We start from the raw sequence: 20,518 nt of genomic DNA, 5'->3' as shown, positions 1-20,518 counted from the left end.
GCTCTGTTACAAAGCTGTAATCTAGCATGGTACTTGGACAAAAGCACACATAGATCAATGGAACAGAATAGAGAACACAGTAATGGACCATCAGGTCTATGTTCAACTAATATTTGACAAAGCAAGAAAGAATATCCAATGGAAAAAAGACAGTCTCTTCAAAAAATAGTGTTGAGAAAACTGGACAGCCACATGCAGAAAAATGAAACTGGACCATTTCTTCAGACACACAAAAATAGACTCAAAAAGGATGAAAGACCTAAACATGAGACAGGAATCCATCAAAATCCTAAAGGAGAACACAGGCAGCAGCAACCTCTTTGACCTTGGACAGCAACTTCTTGCTAGACACCTCTCCAAATGCAAGGGAAACAAAGGCAAAAATGAACCACTGGGACTTCATCAAGATAAAGAGCTTCTGCACAGCAAAGTAAACAGTGGACAAAATCAAAAGGCAACCTAAAGAATGGGAGAAAATATTTGCAAATGACATATCAGATAAAGGGCTAGTCTCCAAGATCTATAAAGAACTTATTAAACTCAACACCCAAAGGACAAATAATCCAATCAAGAAATGGGGGGGAAGACATGAACAGACATTTCCCAAAGAAGACATATAAATGGCCAACAGACACATAAAATGCTCAACATCACTTGGCATCAGGGAAATACAAATGAAAACCACAATGAGATACCACCTCACATCAGTTATAATGGCTAAAATTAACAAGCCAGGAAATAAGAGATGTTGGTGAGGATTTGGAGAAAGGGGAACCCTCTTACACTGTTGGTGAAAATGCAAGCTGGTGCAGCCGCTCTGGAAAACTGTAAGGAGTTTCTTCAAAAAGTTGAAAACAGAGCTTCCTACAACCCAGCAATTGCACTACTGAGTATTTATCCCAAAGATAAATGTGTAATGATCCAAAGAGGTACCTGCACCCCAATGTTTATAGTGATGTCTAGAATAGCCAAATTATGGAAAGAGCCCAGATGTCCATCGACAAATGAATGGATAAAGATGTGGTATGTGTGTGTGGTATGGACTGCTACCCAGCCATCATAAAAATGAAATCTTGCCATTTGCAATGATGTGGCTGGAACTAGAGGATATTATGCTAAGTGAAATTAGTCAATCAGAGAAACACAATTACTATATGATCTCACTCATATGTGGAATTTTTTTAATGTTTTTTTTCCTTTTTTAAAATTTTTATTTATTTATGATAGTCACAGAGAGAGAGAGAGAGAGAGAAGCAGAGACATAGGCAGAGGGAGAAGCAGGCTCCATGCACCGGGAGCCCGACGTGGGATTCGATCCTGGGTCTCCAGGATCGCGCCCTGGGCCAAAGGCAGGCGCTAAACCGCTGCGCCACCCAGGGATCCCTCATATGTGGAATTTAAGAAATAAAACAGAGGATCAACAGAAGAGAGGAATAAATAAAACAAGATGAAATCAGAGAGGGAGACAAATAAGAGACTCTTAATCTTAGGAAACAAATTGAGGGTCCCTGGAGGGTGGAAGTACAGGGTAGCCAGGTGATGAACATTAAGGAGGGCATGTGATGTAATGAGCACTGGGTTTTATAGAAGACTGATGAATCACTGACTTCTACCTCTGGAACCAATAATACATTATAATACATTATGAATAATATATATATATTATTTAAGATTTAAATAACTTTTTTAAAAAAAAACAAATTAAGTATCAAAAATATAAAAAATAAGTCAAATTTTTAAAAAGATTAGTAGGTCACTTCTCTACTTAAGTTGTCCTTTGACTTTATAAGTTTAGAAATAGAAGAATATAAAAATTATAATTAAAGAGTGATTTATCTTTATAATCAAAATTCCTTAAAATCTATATGATCTGCCTGCCGACTTCCTCTCAGATCACCTGTCTCTATAATCCCTTTGAATAAATATATTCTAGCCATTCTGATATTCTTACCATCTCTTGAATATGTCATGATTGCTATTATGTCAGAAGTTTTCAATATGCTGTTCCTTTTTCTTGGAATGTCTCTTCCTCTCAAATCCTTTTCTATTTGGAGTATCTCTTCTTTGAAATTCTGTGGCTACCTTCTCATGTCATTGAAGTCCTAACAGATGTCACCTCCTCTAAGTGATTTTCTATATACTTTAGCTAAAGCAACCAACCACTCTCTTTTCAATCTCTTTTTCTTCAATTTTCTATTTTTATGTTCTATATAGTACTTATCCAGAGGGGGTGAGTGGATAATGTGACTTGGAGGAGTGTACTATGAGGCTGAGCTGAAATGAAGCAGCAAGTTTCAACATAAGACTAACACAAAGTTGGAGATGACAACCAGTCTATCAAGTACATGCATTTTCTCTACAATAGCTGTATAGAATCTTATTTTTTTTCATCATGTGGGTACTTCTACAGATATAAGTGGGAATAAAATTTTTTCTACATAATTTGTATAATTATACAATAAGTACACAATTTTACAATAAGTACATTATACAATAAGTATACATTTTTAGCTGTTGGGTGAAATGTACTCACGCTCACTTTTCCATTGCGATTGTCTTCTTCTCTCAGTGCCAAAGCCTTCAGAAAATTATCTTGCAGGTCTTTACCAGCACTTGTTAATGTCCTATAAAAGGCAGGTCTTTGGTTACAACATATTAGAAAACAAATATATTAAAAACACTCAGGGGCCAACAATCATGCTTCTTTATTCCAAGTGACAATTTCCTTATAACACAAAACTACAAACCAGTCATCATAAGTCACACACAATTATTATAATTTACTATATTCGTCAATTTGAGGAATGCATGTATGAATAATTAGAATCAAGTCCATAAATAATATACATGTGTATATCAATACTCAAGCTAGATACAGTTAATTTCATTTACATGTCCATTTTATTCTTTTTATCACACCATGCAAATTTAATATATTCATACTTCTCACTACCCAAAATAATTTTAGATTGCTTATAACTTAAACACAACTTATTTATTTAATACAAGAAAATTAAAATACTAGAAACCTAAGCCAGTTGCCTCACTAGTATACAGCATTAATCTTACCTCTATGAGGATATGAGAAAAGCAAAAAAGGAAAGAAACTAGGTTGAGTCATCTCTGTTAAATAAAAAGAAACATTTAGAAGGACGCCTGTGTGGCTCAGCAGTTGAGCATCTCCCTTCAGCTCAAGGCATCCTGGGGTCCTGGGATCAAATCCAGCATCAGGCTCCCCATGGGGAGCCTGCTTCTCTCTCTGCCTATGTCTTTGCCTCTCTCTCTCTCTCTCCATCTATCTATCGAAAGAAAGAAAGAAAGAAGAAAGAAAGAAAAGAAAGAGAAAGAAAGAAAGAAGAAAGAAAGAAAGAAAGAAAGAAAGAAAGAAAGAAAGAAAGAAAGAAAAAAGAAGAAAGAAAGAAGAAAGAAAGAAAGAGAAAGAAAGAAAGAAAGAAAGAAACATTTAGAATACAGGGTACCCGGCTGGCTCAGTTGGTGGAGCATGAGACTCTTGATTTCAGGGCTGTGATTTTAAGCCCCATGATGGGTGTAGATACTAAAAAAAAAAAAAAATCTTAAAAAAAGGATTCAAGAGATGTTATAAAATAAGTAAGTTATGGGAATGTAATATATAGTATTCTGTAACTATATTAATCATAATTAATAATACTTTATATTTGGCATTTGCTAAGAGTAGATCTTAAAAGCTTTCATCACAAAAAAAGAATTTATAGCTATGTGTAGTGATGGATGTTAATTAAATTTAGTGGGGTGTTCATTTATATATACACATATATACATATGTTGAATCATTATGTTGTACATCTGAAACTAATATTCTATTGTCAATATAATACCAATATAATATGTTATATATCAATTATAATCTTGATTAAAAAGTTTTTAAAGAATTTTAGAAAGCAATGGTTTTCCCTGAACTTTTTAAAAAATTTATGACATTAAGCTACACTGAACCACATAATGAAGAGTGATTTCAAGAGTGATTTTTGAAATAATAATCCTTTATTCAAACAGCAATTTCCTTTATATTCAACATTTTTATTGTTTCTGCTATGTACTAGGAATTGTACCAGGCATAGAGATGAATAAGACATAATTCTTGTTCTCAAGTTGCCTGCTATTTCATAGAAGTGTATAGATACAGCCACATTATAATGTCCTACCATAGAAGTGTATAGATACAGCCACATTATAATGTCCTACCATAGAAGTGTATAGATACAGCCACATTATAATGTCCTACCAATGTGCTAACTGTAACAAATAGAGATATGGATGGAGTGTCAGAGGAGATCATGTGAGAATATCCTATCTATTCAAGGAAAAGTGACTTAATTTTAAGTTTAAGTTTAAAGCCTTATTTGTTATGTTAAGGATTGGACCGTGTCTTCCAGGGGATGTTGAACCACAAAGATCTAATGCAAGGAAATAAGATCATCAAGTCTGTGTTTTAGAAGAATATTGAGCAGTATGAGAAACATAGCTTGGAAGGAGAGTAACATTATAGGGATTAATTTGGGGGCTATTACAAAATTTTAGCAAAGATGATGGAGATCTGATTTAAAGCAGTGGTGGTCAGGATAGGGAGGGACAGATTTGGGAAATACCTAAGAGGTAAAACAGACCTGGTGACTTATTTTTGTGGGGTTTTAAAAAAGAGATCAATACTAAGTTTCATTAAATCAATATAGACCTGTACAACATGTAACTTACTGGTTTTGTTGATCTAGAAATGCAACCCTTTAAATTGATCATAACTTGTCTTCCTTTGCTTTTCTAGCTTCATGTGTCTTGACTTGTATCAACATCAACTAATCATCCAAATATCTAAATATCCATAGAAAATCACCACTAATTAGTACCAATGGACAGAATAAAATATTTCAGAAACTTTTTAATTCATTGTTCTTTCCAAAAGTAACTCTTCCATATTGCTCCAATATAATTTTGCATGCTCCAATATTAAATCTCAAAAACATCAAATGTATTTTGTCAGTTGCTTGCTCAAAAAACATGTATTGTTTCTCCATTATTCACAAGATAATCTTCTAATCACTTTGTCAGTTTTCCTATTTGTGGTCTGTATTTAAAACCAGAAATTCTCTTAATTTTAAACAGAAAACTAGTTTTACAAGTACATCAGTTATGACTAGTCCATTTATATTACAGTCACAAATCACAGCAGCTCATACAAGATTATTCCTCAATAGTGCTATGCATCAATAACTGAGGCTCTTCAACTTGGAGGGATAAACTAAGAGGCTGAAGAAACAATTTCCACCTAAGACAGCTTTGGTTACTGCACAGAAGGAAAAGAGAACATGGCCACATAATGGCTCTTAAAGAGTCTACTTATAAGAGACTTGTGTCACTTACACTCACATTTTATTGGTCAAAGAAAGCACCATGGCCAAGTCTGAAATCAGTGAAATGTATAATCCTGTCTTGGGAAGAGTAGCAAGTATTTGTAAATGGTAGTCCATGTGCCCCTTGCTTCCTATAGCATAATCAAAGGTTAAGAGTAGATAGCTCAGTAAACAAGAGCAATAAAGAAAATGATTTCTGAGTGAAATTTAAAAGTACAGAAAATTTGTTAAACAATGGATTTATTTTTTTTAATTTTTTTTTTTTATGATGGTCACACAGAGAGAGAGAGAGAGGCAGAGACACAGGCAGAGGGAGAAGCAGGCTCCACGCACCGGGAGCCCGATGTGGGATTCAATCCCGGGTCTCCAGGATCGCGCCCTGGGCCAAAGGCAGGCGCTAAACCGCTGCGCCACCCAGGGATAACAATGGATTTATTGCAATATAACCAAGTACAGATCCTTTTGAAAATTAAGATCGCTAACTTCAGCTCTGAAACAGAACCTTGCCCCCAACACCACATACCCATATGATAAAAATCACAGCTGAAGCAATGAAACAGACTGGTACGTGGTCTTCTATGAGAGTTGTAAATATCTGTTGGTTTTGCCTCCCCAACAATCTTCCCTTTTGTATTGGTCACAGAACCCTGATTTTTATTTGGACAATGGTCTCTCCCATATTCTATACCTTGATAGAACAGTCAATCAAGTTACCCACTAATGTAAAAACTCACATCCCCCAAACCTTTGCTAATGAACATGTTGCAAGCTTGACCAATATCACTTCACTTCATAAGAATATACATCATAAACAGACACAAACATGAAAATCATTTGGAGTTATAGTGTCTATTCTTCATTCCTGCTACATAGCTTTATCATTCAACTTTCTCTTCCTATCAATGATAATCAGTATTGGTACTCTAAAGGTCCTAAACATTTCCATATAGTAAGTCTACTTTCTACTCCTCCTACCTCTCCAAACACATCTCATTTTGTTGTAAATCTTCAGAATTTTACAGAAAAGTTATAATCAAATTTGATAACCAACCCCAATCCCACAACACCAAAAGTGTATCTATCAATTTTGCATGGATCCTTTATTTTCTATAGCTTATGTATATATTTGTATAATCACAAAAGCATACGTGGTATGATTTGGTGAGTTGTTATTACATACTCTGCCACTTATTGTTTTATTTTTATTGCTGTTATTGTTCTTTGGAATAGATGTTTATGAGTGCCAAGAAAGATCAAAGTTATCTCCAGATGCATCAGATGTGAAAAGTTGGAAAAATAGATTTCTAGGTACCATCCATTAATGAGGAAAGAAGTCCTAAAATTCTGCCAGGCCTAGCAGATATCTGGGCCAGGCAGGAAAAAAGAAGTAGCAAGAAGTAGAATTCTTGCTGCCCCTGGACACTTACTATATCAGACACTGACCTCTCTTCCTCCATAAAAATTAAGCCCTAGTTTTTAGGGCTTTTAGCAGAGAATGTAGCTTCCTGGAATAAAGACTACATTTCCTAGCTTCTCTTCCAGGTAGGTATGCCCATATGACTAACTTTTACACAATGGAATTCAAATGAAAATTCTGTTAAACTTCTAGGAAGTCTACTTAGAGAGGAGGAAGGTATACTTTCTCCTCTAGTTGGAAGGCAATATAATGACAATTGCTCCAGCTGCTGTCTTGACTTAAATTGGAGGCCATGATTATGGAGCAACAGGAGAAAGAAACAGGGACCCTGACACCCTGGTGCATCAACCCAGCCTTGATTGATACCATCTTGACTGCTGGAAAATAATTTATATTTTGTTTAAGATACTGTCATTTTGAGTTTTTTCTATGATTTTTAACTAAACCTAATCAAAAAAGATACATTCACCATATGAAATTTGCTCATCCTTCTGAAAAAAGATGTTGCAGGACTGGCTTGATGATCAAATTGGACTTTAACCTCATTTGTAATATTTTAAGGATTTCCTTGGAGACTGTACTACTTATGTAATTAAATTGAAATTTTTTTTTAATAGAAAGTTAAGTCTTTCAAATGGAAGCATGACATGATGGAAATTAAACTGAAATATAAGATGGGACATCAGTCGTTAATTCCTATTCATTTACCAACTGATTTAGTCCAAGTCACATTTTTCTGAATCTGAGTTTCATCATAGACTAAATAATTTCCTAACCTCCAGCTGCTATAAAACTCGAGCTTTAAAATGACCACACTCTGTTATTAATCACCAAATATTAATTTTATAATCAGTCTAAAAATGATTTTATACTGACGATATATTAAGATCATACTATTCCTCTTTTTTTTTTTACTATTATTTAAGTCTTACATACATAGACATCCATTTCCTATAACCTCTATGAGAAAGATAAAAGTATTCTTGTTACATAAACTGGGAACAGAGAGGATAAGGTCTAAAACTCCTAAGCCAAATGCAGCAGAGGCAAAAAGTTATATAAATAATCAATTATTATACCACGCTACATCTGAGAACCAGAAACTTCTCAGCAAGGGGAAATATTGGGCAAGAAAGTTAATTCAGTATGTTGTAAGAAATTCTTAAATCTTTAACATGCATTACTCTTACTTAACTAAATTTATTTAACAGTCAGTGACCTGAGAAACCTTGCTTAAACAAATATTACAAAAGGAGTCACTTCCTCAAGAAGTAAAGCAGGCCTATTACAAAATATTAGGGTTATAAGTTTTATAAAGTTAAATACTCCATCTTTGTTGTTTACACTCAAAATGTTGTTTTATACTTTCAAAATGGGGTAAAAGTTGTATCAATGAGTTATTTTTTACCAATCATGTTTAATCATTAGCTAAAGGCATTTATATAATCCTACATGAATAAATCTAAACAGATTCTTAATTCTCAGCAATTAGACTAGTGGTTTTATGATTTAATTATGTTGTTTGTGTCTTCATATATATTTGTACTACTAGATTGACACTCCAAGAGAGTAAATAACAAAAGAAAAAAATGGAAAGCTGTTAAAATAGAAACATTTCCTTGAGTTCTTTTCTTCTTATTTTTTTTTTTTTTTTAGATTTTATTTATTTATTAATGAGAGACACAGAGCGCGCGAGCGGCAGAGGGAGAAGCAGGCTCCATGCAGGGAGCCTGACATGGGACTCGGTTCCGGGTCTTCAGGATCAGGCCCTGGGCTGAAGGCGGCGCTAAACCGCTGAGCCACCCGGGCTGCCCTTAAGTTATTTTCTTAAGAGTTCACTTATTTTAGGGGGTCCCTTCGGCCCAGGGCATGATCCTGGAGTCCCAGGATCGAGTCCCCATGGGCTCCTGTCATGTAGCCTGCTTCTCCCTCTGTGTCTCTGCCTCTCTCTCTGTGCGTCTCCAATGAATGAATGAATGAATGAATGACTAAATAAATAAATAAATAAATAAATAAATAAATAAATAAAATATTTAAAAAAAGAAAGAGGTCACTTATTTTAAAGATTACAAAGTCTTTCAGTAAACATGAGTTATTAATCATCTCAGAATTTTAAATGTAAAATCAGGAGTTTTCTAATAGGCAAGGTTTGAATAATCATTGAGATGTGTTCAAATAAGCAGTTTCTGAATAAACACTAAATCAAATTTGAGATTAAATCCATCTTAATAGCAATACTGTTCTATCTATTGAGCAGTCTTTATACTAGTCTCTATGTTAGGTATTTTGCAAATACTTTCAATTATCTTCAAATCAAGCCCAAGGGAGGACATTTTTATTTCCACTTTATTTTTTTTTAATTTTTTTATTATTATTATTTATTTATGATAGTTACAGAGAGAGAGAGAGAGAGGCAGAGACACAGGCAGAGGGAGAAGCAGGCTCCATGCACCGGGAGCCCGATGTGGGATTCGATCCCCGGTCTCCAGGATCGCGCCCTGGGCCAAAGGCAGGCGCCGAACCGCTGCACCACCCAGGGATCCCTATTTCCACTTTAAAAATGAACTTGCTTATAGTCAGTTGGCCTTCAGTTTTTAACTTAAATGTCACTAACTCCAAGGCTTTATTTTACCATACTGAAGACTCACAATATATCAAAACATCATTTGATGCCTTAATATTCTTACAGAAAACAATGAGAATTCACTGGTGAGAGGAAACTGAAATTAACAGGAACAGGGTAAGGTGCAACCTCCATCAGGAGGTGCCTCTAGGAGTAACCAGAGGCTGGTGGTCTTGAAACCTCTGTGGGAAACTAATCAGCCATAATCATCACGCCAGTCTAGACCAGAATTCTGATCAAGCACTTGTTTAGACATAGGTTTGATTTCTAGTCAGTGAAATCTGGCATAGCCTACATTAAATAATTCTAGAATTTCTATCCAATTCATCTGCACTTGGAATATGTAATTCAGCTTCTCTGTGCCTCAGTTACTTTGAAATGATGTTTTTGTACACTCCGTTTAGAAAAATTTAGTGGAGAGTATAGTAAAATGTAATGGATGAGCAAAAGTTTATTGTAAAATTTCTACATTATCTTCTTAGAAAATAAACACACATCTATGAAAAAGCAGTTTTCAGAAACAGCTTTATTTTCCATGGATAAGTTTACTGACAAAACTACATGCATGTATTTGTGTGGTCTCAAATAATATAAATTTATTTTTCAGAGGCCAAAATGGAAAATGGTTGCAAACTTGATAAAAAGTATGATTTTACTTATCACAGTGTGTAGATTTTTAGACAATTTATTTGAGTATTAAATATGGGAGATATATTTCTATAGTACTTTTATGTAGGGCATCTGTTACTTTGCCTTATACGTTTTCTACAGGACAATGACACCTTCTTTGCTTTGCTATTTACATAAATTAGAGGAAAAAATCCTGCTTCTCCTCAAATAGTGTTTTAGAAATTTCTCTAACGTGGTAAACATCTTCACAATCCTCCTTTCAGAGTATTATTTTACATTTGCTCTGTATGATCAATCTGGGCTGCTATAACAAAATACCACTGATTGGGTGTCTTAAACAAAAGAAATATATTTTTTCACATATCTAGAGACTGGAAGTCTGAGGACAGGGTACCAACATGGTCTGCTTCTGGTAACTGCTCTCTTAAGCAACTCACTGTGTTTGTACTAGCATCTCACTGTGTTTTTAATTTGCATTTCTCTGATTACTTTTTGTTATATACATACTTTTCTAAATTGTATGTCCTCCAAAGGCTACATGATTACCAAAAATGTATAGAAAGAATAAAAGCAACCAGTGAACAATTTCAAATCCTTTCCTTTGAGCATTAATACAGTAGGAGAATCTACCTTTAATATCTAAGGGATGGGATCCCTGGGTGGCGCAGCGGTTTGGCGCCTGCCTTTGGCCCAGGGCGCGATCCTGGAGACCCAGGATCGAATCCCACGTTGGGCTTCCGGTGCATGGAGCCTGCTTCTCCCTCTGCCTGTGTCTCTGCCTCTCTCTCTCTCTGTGACTATCATAAATAAATTAAAATTAAAATAAAAAAAAATTAAAAAATATATCTAAGGGATTATTTTTTAAAGATCTAAGAGGGAAAAATTGTGGAGCTAAATGCAATGTGTGGTTTTTGATCCTCCTGTATTTTCCTGTGAACTATTCTTGGTGGCTTTTTTCTTTCTTCCTTCCTTTATTACATTTAATTGAAACAATGTTTCTTAGGAGTCCAGTCAATCAGGATTATATCTAGAAAGATTTATGGTTTAGGAATTTTTACACTACATACTGTGACTTCCACGGAATTTCCAGGAGGTCATCAATTTAATAATCTAGTTACTTTCAGAAAGAAAAAGACTTCTTGAGAAATGAGATTCATTTATTGGTAAGGAGGAATGAGAATAAAATTTCCACTAAGATAAATGGCATCACTTCCCCTTCCACCCCTTGTTTATAAATTACCAAATGTACAGTAAAGCTATCAACATATCTGGGAAGAAGCTTCAACTGTTCGAAGCACACAGAAGAAAGACAAGAAGCACTAACATGTACACTCAACAGCTGTTCCTTTCATCTTCTATTTTGAGGAAAACCTAAGTGCGAGTCCTGAAATCTGTGGTATCTTCCATCACTCAAACTACTCCCTCCTGGATGAAAAGTTGAGCTTTTCATGGAGGAACAAAATGGCCTGGCTTCTGTTGGTGAAAGAGTCTCTGAACTCCTCTTTTTTTGGAGCATCTGTCAAATTTCTCTAGTTAATTCCTAAACATGGAAAGTTAAGATGTTCTCAAACTTTAAGGAGGACAAAAAGAAAAGGTTGCTCAGAGAGGAAATAAATGTGTTTAGTCTCTAAATGTGATTTTATCCTGAAAACACATTAAAATATGACTTTATTTTTACTCCCTTCTGGGAGGCATCAAAATCTTTTATCTGATTTGAAATAGACTTCCTGATCTTCTGGTTGCATAGTGAAAGCCAATGAGAAAATAGAAAACAAAGAAAGTAAGCTTTTGTTTGCTATGCCTGCCTCCAGACTTCTCTCTACCTGTGGGAATCAGCCTCATCGCTCCACAGAACACTGAGTACATAGGCTTTAGAAAGGTGAAGCCTTTAGGCTCAGCATCTTTAGGCTGCACATGCCTAATCTCCACGTGTTTGTCTCTAGTTCACAATATTTGAAAGATTCTACTTAGGAAGGTGAAGAATTTGACATAATGGAATTCCAGGGAGCAACTTCTCACCAGAGACAAGCAGTCAAAACAGAAGCCCAAACTGCACGAGATGGCAGGGACTGTCACACATCAGGGTGGTGGGTTCAGAGGAGAAGAGAATATACGGATAAGGGGAGGGAAGAAGAAAAGGGAAGAAGAGATGTATCCATGTGAGACTTTGGGGAAGAAAGATGCCTGCAGAAGACTGTTAGGAAGTCTTGCTGCATTACCTCCTTTGTATAAACCCCTATGTTGCTTCTCATAAAACTGGCAGTACTAAGAGGTTTAGTATGACCTCTAGTGACAGGGAGAGTTTAGAAAAGATGGAACATTAGAATGAGAGACAGAGACAGACAGGGGAGGCGGGAGAGGGGTGAATGGAAGTGTCCCAGACTGCGATGCCATCTAAAGAAGGTTCGGCAAAGCCACGTCCTTGAACCAAAGTCAGCCAATAAAGATTCAAGGGTCCACCCTAATATCCCTGTCACACTCCATCATCAAGGGAGAGCAGCCCATCAGAGGGTGGCCATGGTGCAAATGCACAACAGGTTTCAAAGAGCAGCATCTGAAGGGACCCTCAGTTAACTCTACTCTCTATATAAAATGTATTCTCACAGCCACAATTTTCGTCCAAACCAAAAATCTTGAGGTTCAAAAACACCAACGTAATAACTCAATTATCACAAATATAGTCACAAAATAAAACTATTATCAACCATAGGTTTATTGAAAACATCTTAAGGCTTTATGCAGAGCAGGGTATCTGAGTGGCTCAGTTGGTGTCTGACTTTGGCTCAGGGCATGATCTCAGGGTTGTGGGATGGAGCCTCATGTTAAGCTCTCTGCTCAGTGGGGAGCTTGCTTCTCTCTCCCACTGCAGCTTCTCTTGCTTTTGTTCTCTCTCTCAATAACTAAATAAAATCTTAAATTTTTTTTAAAATTTTTATTTATTTATGATAGTCACACACACAGAGAGAGAGAGAGAGAAGCAGAGACACAGGCAGAGGGAGAAGCAGGCTCCATGCACCGGGAGCCCGACGTGGGATTCGATCCCGGGTCTCCAGGATCGCGCCCTGGGCCAAAGGCAGGCGCCAAACCGCTGCGCCACCCAGGGATCCCTTAAATTTTTTTTTAAAGACTTTTCACAGGTCTTTTTCTCCTTAGGGTATACACCTCTAGGGATGAATAGCCAGATTACTGTGCTTTAAAGATACTTCACTTGGTACCAGCTAGATACACAATTAGGTTCATTTGTTGATTTTATTTCAATTTGAAAGATATTTCAAATTTTGCTTTATAGTTAGATAAAAATATGTATAGAATTCTAAAATCAAATCTAATTTAGAAGTTTAGAAAAGTCTAGTTTTCATCTCCAATTCTATCTACCCTATTCCATCCTCTCCCTTCTATACAGAGCATCATTTTGTCTTATTTTTAATTCCAGTTAGTTAGCATACAGTGTTATATTAATTTCAGTGCACAATATACTGATTTAACACATCCATACATCACCCAGTGCTTATCACAAATACACTCTTTAATCTCCATCACCTATTTCACTCATGCCTCTCCTCTCCCCTCTGGTGACCATCAGACCGTCATTTCTTGATTTGTCTCTTTTTTTTCTTTCCCTTTGTAGAGCATCATTTTAAAAAGTATCCTTGAATTTCTTTTTTAATTGTAACAATTTTTAATATAAACATACCTATTTGCTATCTAGCTAGATAGCTAGGTATTTATTTATGTAAATAGGATCCAGCTACACACACTTTCCTCAAACATGCTTTTTAATTTAAGCAGTATATTCAGGGAATTATACCATAGTAGTAAGAGACATTTTCGCAACATTTCTTAGTTACATAGTACTCCATTGTAGGGATTTATCATGGTTTAGTCACTTAGCTACTGATAGTAATTGGTTTGCTTCCTGTTATTTGCTATGATAAATACTGCTTTAATGTTTAGCTTTCACATAGGTCATTTCATGTTTTTGCCACTTTATGTTGGGGATAAATCCCTAGAAGTAGGATTGCTGGTCAAAGAGTACATGAATATTTTATTTAGTTAAATATTACCAAATTCTTCAATGTGGTGGGGCATTTTGCAGTCCTCCCTACAATTTATAATAGTGCCAGTTTCTGCACAGCATTGACAAAGTATTTTGTAAAGCTTTTACATTTCTTTTGGTCTAGTAATGAGAAACTCAGCATAACTGTGTATTTATCTTAATATAAACTAAACATATTTTCATATGTTTAGAGACCACTTGCACTTCTATATCTTTATTTTTTTTCCTCTTTATCTTTAAACTGTATGTTGATAGCTCATTTTTCTATAGTATCATGGGCCTCTTTCTTCTCTATATTCTTCTTTAAACATTAGGAATTTTCTTTAAGATTTTATTTATTTATTCATGAAAGACACAGAGAGAGGGGCAGAGACATAAGCAGAGGGAGAAGCAGGCTCCCTGTGAGGAGCCTGATGTGGGACTCCATCCCAGGACCCTGGCATCATGACCTGAGTCAAAAGCAGACCATAACCACTGAGCCACCTAAGTGCCCAAACATGAGGAATTTTAGCTCTTTCTGTGATATAAGTAGCAAATATTTTCCCTAGCTTTTCATTTGTCATTCTATTTTGCTTATGGTGCATTTTACCAAGAAAATGTTTCATTTTTATGCTATTAAAATAATTTATAAATGTTACAAATCATTCCCTTACTATAGATTTTGAATCACCAATTATAGAGAAATCCATCCATATTTTCTTCTAGAACTTGAAAGTTTTCTTTTTTATTTCTTAATTCATTTTAACATTTATATCTCTAATTCCTTGGCATTTATCTGGATGTACTACGTAATAAATTGATCCTATTTTAACTTTTTTCATGTGGCTATTTAGTTATCCCAACACCAATTATTTACAAGTCAATTTTGTTTTTTCCATTGATTTGAGATGATGTCTTTCCATATACACTTGGGTCTATTTCTGTTTTCTATTCTATTTCATTGCTTTGTCTGTTTGTGTATCAGTGCCACATTATCTTAATAATAGAAATTATATGTTTTAATATCTGGTAAAGCTAGTTCCTCTCATTGTCGTTCTTTTTCATGGGTGTTTTGTGTGTGTGTGTGTGTGTGTGTGTGTGTGTGTGTGTGTGGATATTCTTGGTTATTCGCTTTTCCAAATGGATTTTGTAATTGAATTGCCAAGGTCATTAAAAAAAAAAAAAACTCAAACAGCGATGACCATTTACCAGGATTACTTTAAATTTCTAAATGTCATAGCTTTTGATTTTAAAGATGGTTGCCTTAACTCAAAGACTGGCATGAAACTGGAGTTGCAGCTTCTCTGTGTCATGGTAATCCATGTGTACACTAGCTCCTGTAGATGATGTGAACCTGAATTATTGCTACCACTTTCAAAGACAGGAAGACATTCTACTTGCCATAACTCCAGTCCTCAATTTTCTATTAAGCCAATTAAATGTAGTATTAGATTAAAACCATGTGTTTGAGGAGTCTAATCATCAAACTGAACTCAAAACCTATCATACTGTATATCACTCTATTTTTATCTAATTTATCTATTTAGAAGATTAATCTCTCCTATGGCCTATTTTGGATAATTGCGTTTATCTACATAATTTATCTATGTCATCTAATGTTCACAAATGTCTTTTCATAGTGTTGCATAAAGTAGCCTCTATTGATTTTTTAAAAGTCTTCTGTTTTAATCGTTATACCCATCCTAGTCACTTCTCATTCTATGTATTCATAGTTTTTCCCTTTTATCTTAGTTGGGTTAGCTAGTAATTTGACTATTTTGTTCATTTTTTTCCCCAAAGAACGAGCATTTGGATTCACTTTACATTTTTTTCTTACTTACTTGTTCCTTTTTCTTTTGTTGGGTACTCTGTAGTCCTTCTTCTACTTTTTCAATTGGGTGCTTAATTCATTTTTATTTTTTCATTTTATTGAAATGAATCTTTAATGCTACATATTTTTCTCTGAAAACTGCTTTAAATATGCCCCATTGATTCTGATAGTTGTATTTGCACTATTCTTATTTTTAGGAAATTCCGCTATTTCTTTTTTTGCATCTTCTATCCTTCTCTTGGAATGCACTGTCCTTGGAAGCTAAATGCCACAGAAGAAAAACAACTATACTGAGACCATCATGCTGTGAAATGCCCAAGCTATATGAAGAGGCCTAGAGTATGAGCTGCCAGTTGGGGAAAAAGAGAGAGAGAGAAGACAGAGAGTGTCTTATAGAGAGATCACTGAGGCTCCAAATATATAAGTGCAGAAGCTATCTTGGAAGTGAATCTAGCTCTAGCCCCATCAGATGTTACCAAACAAGCAGAGACCAGCTATCCAGGCAAGCCCTTCCTGAACTCCTAACTCAAGAGATGTGAGAAAAATGAAATAGATGTTCAAAGCTATGATGTGTTTTACAGAAATAGACAACCATAACAAATATTTATTTAGAAGGTATAGAATGAGAAGGTATAGCTTGAGTGGATCAGTCAGTTAAGTGTCCAACTCTTGACTTCGGCTCAGGTCATGATCTCAGGGTAGAAGACAGACCCCTGTGTTGGGCTCCACATTGAGCATGGAATCTGCCTAGGATTCCCTCTCTCTCTCTGCCTCAATACCCCACTTGTTCTCTTGCTCTTTCTTTCCCTCTTTCTCTTAAAAAGAGAAGGATGAAATTTATTTCTTGTGAAAAAATATAAATATTTTATGCTCAAAATAAATATTTTTCACATGCAATAACTAGAAATTAATGAATATTAATACATACTCTAAAAATAAAATTACTGGATTTAGTAATAAACTCTTGTTAAAAATATATTTAAATCTTTAAAATCAACTTTCTGTTAGCAAAATATTTCCTTCTTTCTATAACTTTTTTCCTCTCTAAAGTTTCTTTTGTAATATTTTGGACCATACAAATATATATATATGGTAGAAAACTTTAAAGTCTAGATAATAAACTACTCATTTCTGGCAAAAAGCATTATGGCCCATGATATTCTGGTGGAGAATTTCACCTGGTTGGAACAGAGTTGGTGGCACAATTTTATATACATACACATATATTTATATATATGCTAAAAATTTTATATTTAACAGAGCAGAACCAAAGAAAATATGGTTTTGTTCATTTCCACTTGAGGACACTCTCTTTCTCAGTGAGAGCAGAATCTATTTGTATTTTCCCAATTATTAAAGCAATCAAGTGTGGTAACCTAAGTTAACTAGAACTAAATATTTCTAACTGAAGCCAGTAATTTGATATCATTTATTAACTGATGTCCCAGGAAACATTGTTATGTTGCCCCAATAAAGAAAACAAACTAGAGTCTATTACAGAGTATTTGTATCTAAAATCTTCCCCAAAGTGCACAGAACGTCATTACATTTTTATCTTAATGTTTTCAGCCCTTTAAAAACATTAATAGATATATTTCTTAAATAAAAAGCTTTTTTATGCAAAATTCTAATATTAGTCATGTGAGGAAATCTTAGGTTTAACATTGAAGGAAATTATACACCTGAATTTCCTTTTCTTAAAATTTTTATTTATTTATGATAGTCACACAGAGAGAGAGAGGCAGAGACACAGGCAGAGGGAGAAGCAGGCTCCATGCACCGGGAGCCCGACGTGGGATTCGATCCCGGGTCTCCAGGATCGCGCCCCAGGCCAAAGGCAGCGCTAAACCGCTGCGCCACCCAGGGATCCCTACACCTGAATTTCCATGTATAAAACTAAAACTCATTCTAAGAAAAAAAATTTTAATATATGAGACTATTTATAGTACAATTAGTTGATACCTAAACTTAGAATATACATGAATTAGAAATAACAATGTATATGTTATCTGAATAAATATATTTTATTTATGTATATTTTACCTTACTATCATGATTTTAATTCTAAGTTAAAGATTTTAAAAATGTGCTATCCTTTACAAGATAGGAAGTCATTTTTTAAAGCGTAGACTGTTAGTCATTTTGACATTGTTGGCATGTTGTCAGCTGAAAAATCTACTGTAAAAATTTGATTGCTACTTACATAATCTACTGAACAGGAAATACCTTTGTAAGAACCTTAAGACCACATATTTTATTGTTTAATAAAATGAACAAGTAATTGTAAAAACTACACTTACTATAAGATATTTGAACCTCCACAGAGTAAATGATTTTTAAAATATATTATTGCTCACATAGTTTAGTTGAACAGTTCCACAGTTATCAGAATTTTGGCTTATACTATAAGTGCACACCTGACCAAATATTGGCATGAATGTTTCAGTTAACAGAGTTACCAGAAGCATGGCCAATGTCACTTATCCAGCATTAACTATACATACATATATACATATGTGTGAGTATATATGTATGTTAACTATATGTGTATATATTTATATAAATATATGTGTATATATATTTTAAAGTTACTTTATCAGCTTTCTGCTAAATTTAAAAAACCCATCACTTCCAAGAAAGGGGAAATATTTAACTGAGAAGCTCTCCCTATGTGGTTATAGCATAGTTCAATATATATGAAGAAGCAATTTCTATCCATAATATTTCATGATTTTAGAAATGTGCATCTAATACTTTTTAATATTTATAAAGTCTAAATTTTATACATTGCTACAGTTTGAATCATAGTGAATGATTAGTTAATGATAACTAAAATGAAGTTAGGGATAATGTTTATATTAGGATAAGAGTGGTAGAGGTTAAAAGAAGAGAGACGGGGCCAAACTCCAACATTTTTGATATGACTAATTAATAATAATAAATAATAAAACAATCTATTTTTAAGCCACTTAAATAAGAAGATATTACCCAAGCAAAACCCAAAAGATATTTAAGCACTAAATTATAGTTTATTATGGGTATAAATTATAAAATTATATATTAAAGTGTAATCTACCTATATCAGATCAGCCAAACATATGTAGACAAGTGCATATTTAAATATAGGAAGGAAAAAAAAATAAAATAAATAAAATAAAATAAATAAAATAAAAAAAATAAATAAATATAGGAAGGAAAGAGTTCAATATGCTGTCTCAGGATTCAGCTGAATCAAATAAATCATAGTGGGATAACCTGTACTTATTATCAATCAATAAATATTAATATTGGCTAAGTGTTTTCTAGAGATAACATAACTGTCATGTCTTTTTCATAATTTTATATGCCACACATGGCAAGTACAGGTTTAAGCACAATAAATGATTGCTGAATAGATAAAACTTAATGTTGATGGACAGATCAGGCCTGGAGTGTGTGAAACTTTAAGTGGCTGCATTTGTTTTATCCTACTATATATAGTCACTATATAATATTAAAATTATAATGGCATTTAATAGACTTGTAAATTCTGTATAATATAAAAATGACTATATTATTTAGAGAACTGGTAATGAGTAAGGAGTTTGAATAACCAGAGAAAGAAATTCACAAAAAATAATTTGTACAGATAAATTTTCACTTCTTTCTTTTGCTTTGCAGCAAGTACAAAGTTAATTTTATAATACATAAACTTTTTTCTGTTTAATAAAGTTATTAAAAATTATATTGTACTTTCAATGTTTTTTCCAAAATCCCTTCTCAATTCCCAAAACAATAAATATATACTTTCCATCAACTAAAAGTATTCATTAAAATACAGATTTAATATGAACTATTAAATATGTTTCTATGATAGCTCATTTGCTGCTACAAGCAGCAAATCACAAAGTATGTTCAGTAAGAGACTAAGCCTACAAGAATTCCATCAGGAGTTTCCACTGTCATCTGCTGAAACTCCACATTGCACACTGCCATATTTTTTAAAGGCAGTGCAAAGTCTTCTAGTGAAGAAACCTCTTTAATCTTGCCTAAACTCAGTGTTTCCAAAATTTATTTCACCAAAGAATCATTTTTGTCATTTCACAGGACATCCATTAACATACGTGCAACAAGTATAAACATAAACATCTATGTTTTTGGAAATTCTGTTTTAAAAATTTAATTTTTTAAAATATTTTATTTATTTATGAGAGACACAGGCAGAGAGAGGCAGAGACATAGGCAGAGGGAAAAGCAGGCCTCATGCAGGGAGCCTGATGGGGACTCATTCCCAAAACCAGGGATGGGATCACGCCCTGAGCTGGAGGCAGACGCTCAACTACTGAGCCACCCAGGCATCCCTGTAAACTTTTTAATAGTTGAACTCACATGGTCTTCCTCTCTACACCAAAGTCTTACCAAGATGCATTCAATTTCCTCTGTCTTCTCCAGCAATACTCTAAATCCAACCCATCATCATCATTTATGTTAAATATTACAGTAGCATCTTAGCTAGTGTCTCAAATTTAACTCTCCAATTAATTTTCCTCATTGAACCCTAAAAAATGTGTGCGTTATGTGTTCCTTACCTGATCAAAGCCCTTTAATTGTTTCC

General features: G+C 34.4%; 1 protein-coding gene across 3 annotated transcripts in view; it reads right to left on the bottom strand.

Moving 5' to 3' along the window:
* CFAP299 (cilia and flagella associated protein 299) overlaps positions 1–20,518 on the bottom strand; it is a 580,645-nt gene that overhangs the window by 351,081 nt on the left and 209,046 nt on the right. For 2 of the 3 annotated variants that reach the window (XM_041760115.1, XM_041760117.1), the window contains exon 3: positions 2,534–2,624. In XM_041760115.1, the coding sequence (XP_041616049.1) occupies positions 2,534–2,624 (91 nt within the window). The remainder of the gene's footprint in view (positions 1–2,533; positions 2,625–20,518) is intronic. The other variant, XM_041760116.1, reaches the window with a different exon arrangement.

This window comes from Vulpes lagopus, chromosome 6, assembly GCF_018345385.1.
Source record: "Vulpes lagopus strain Blue_001 chromosome 6, ASM1834538v1, whole genome shotgun sequence".
NCBI lineage: Eukaryota > Metazoa > Chordata > Mammalia > Carnivora > Canidae > Vulpes > Vulpes lagopus.
Note: the sequence above shows the minus strand (reverse complement) of the source record. Positions and strands in the feature narration are given on the sequence as shown.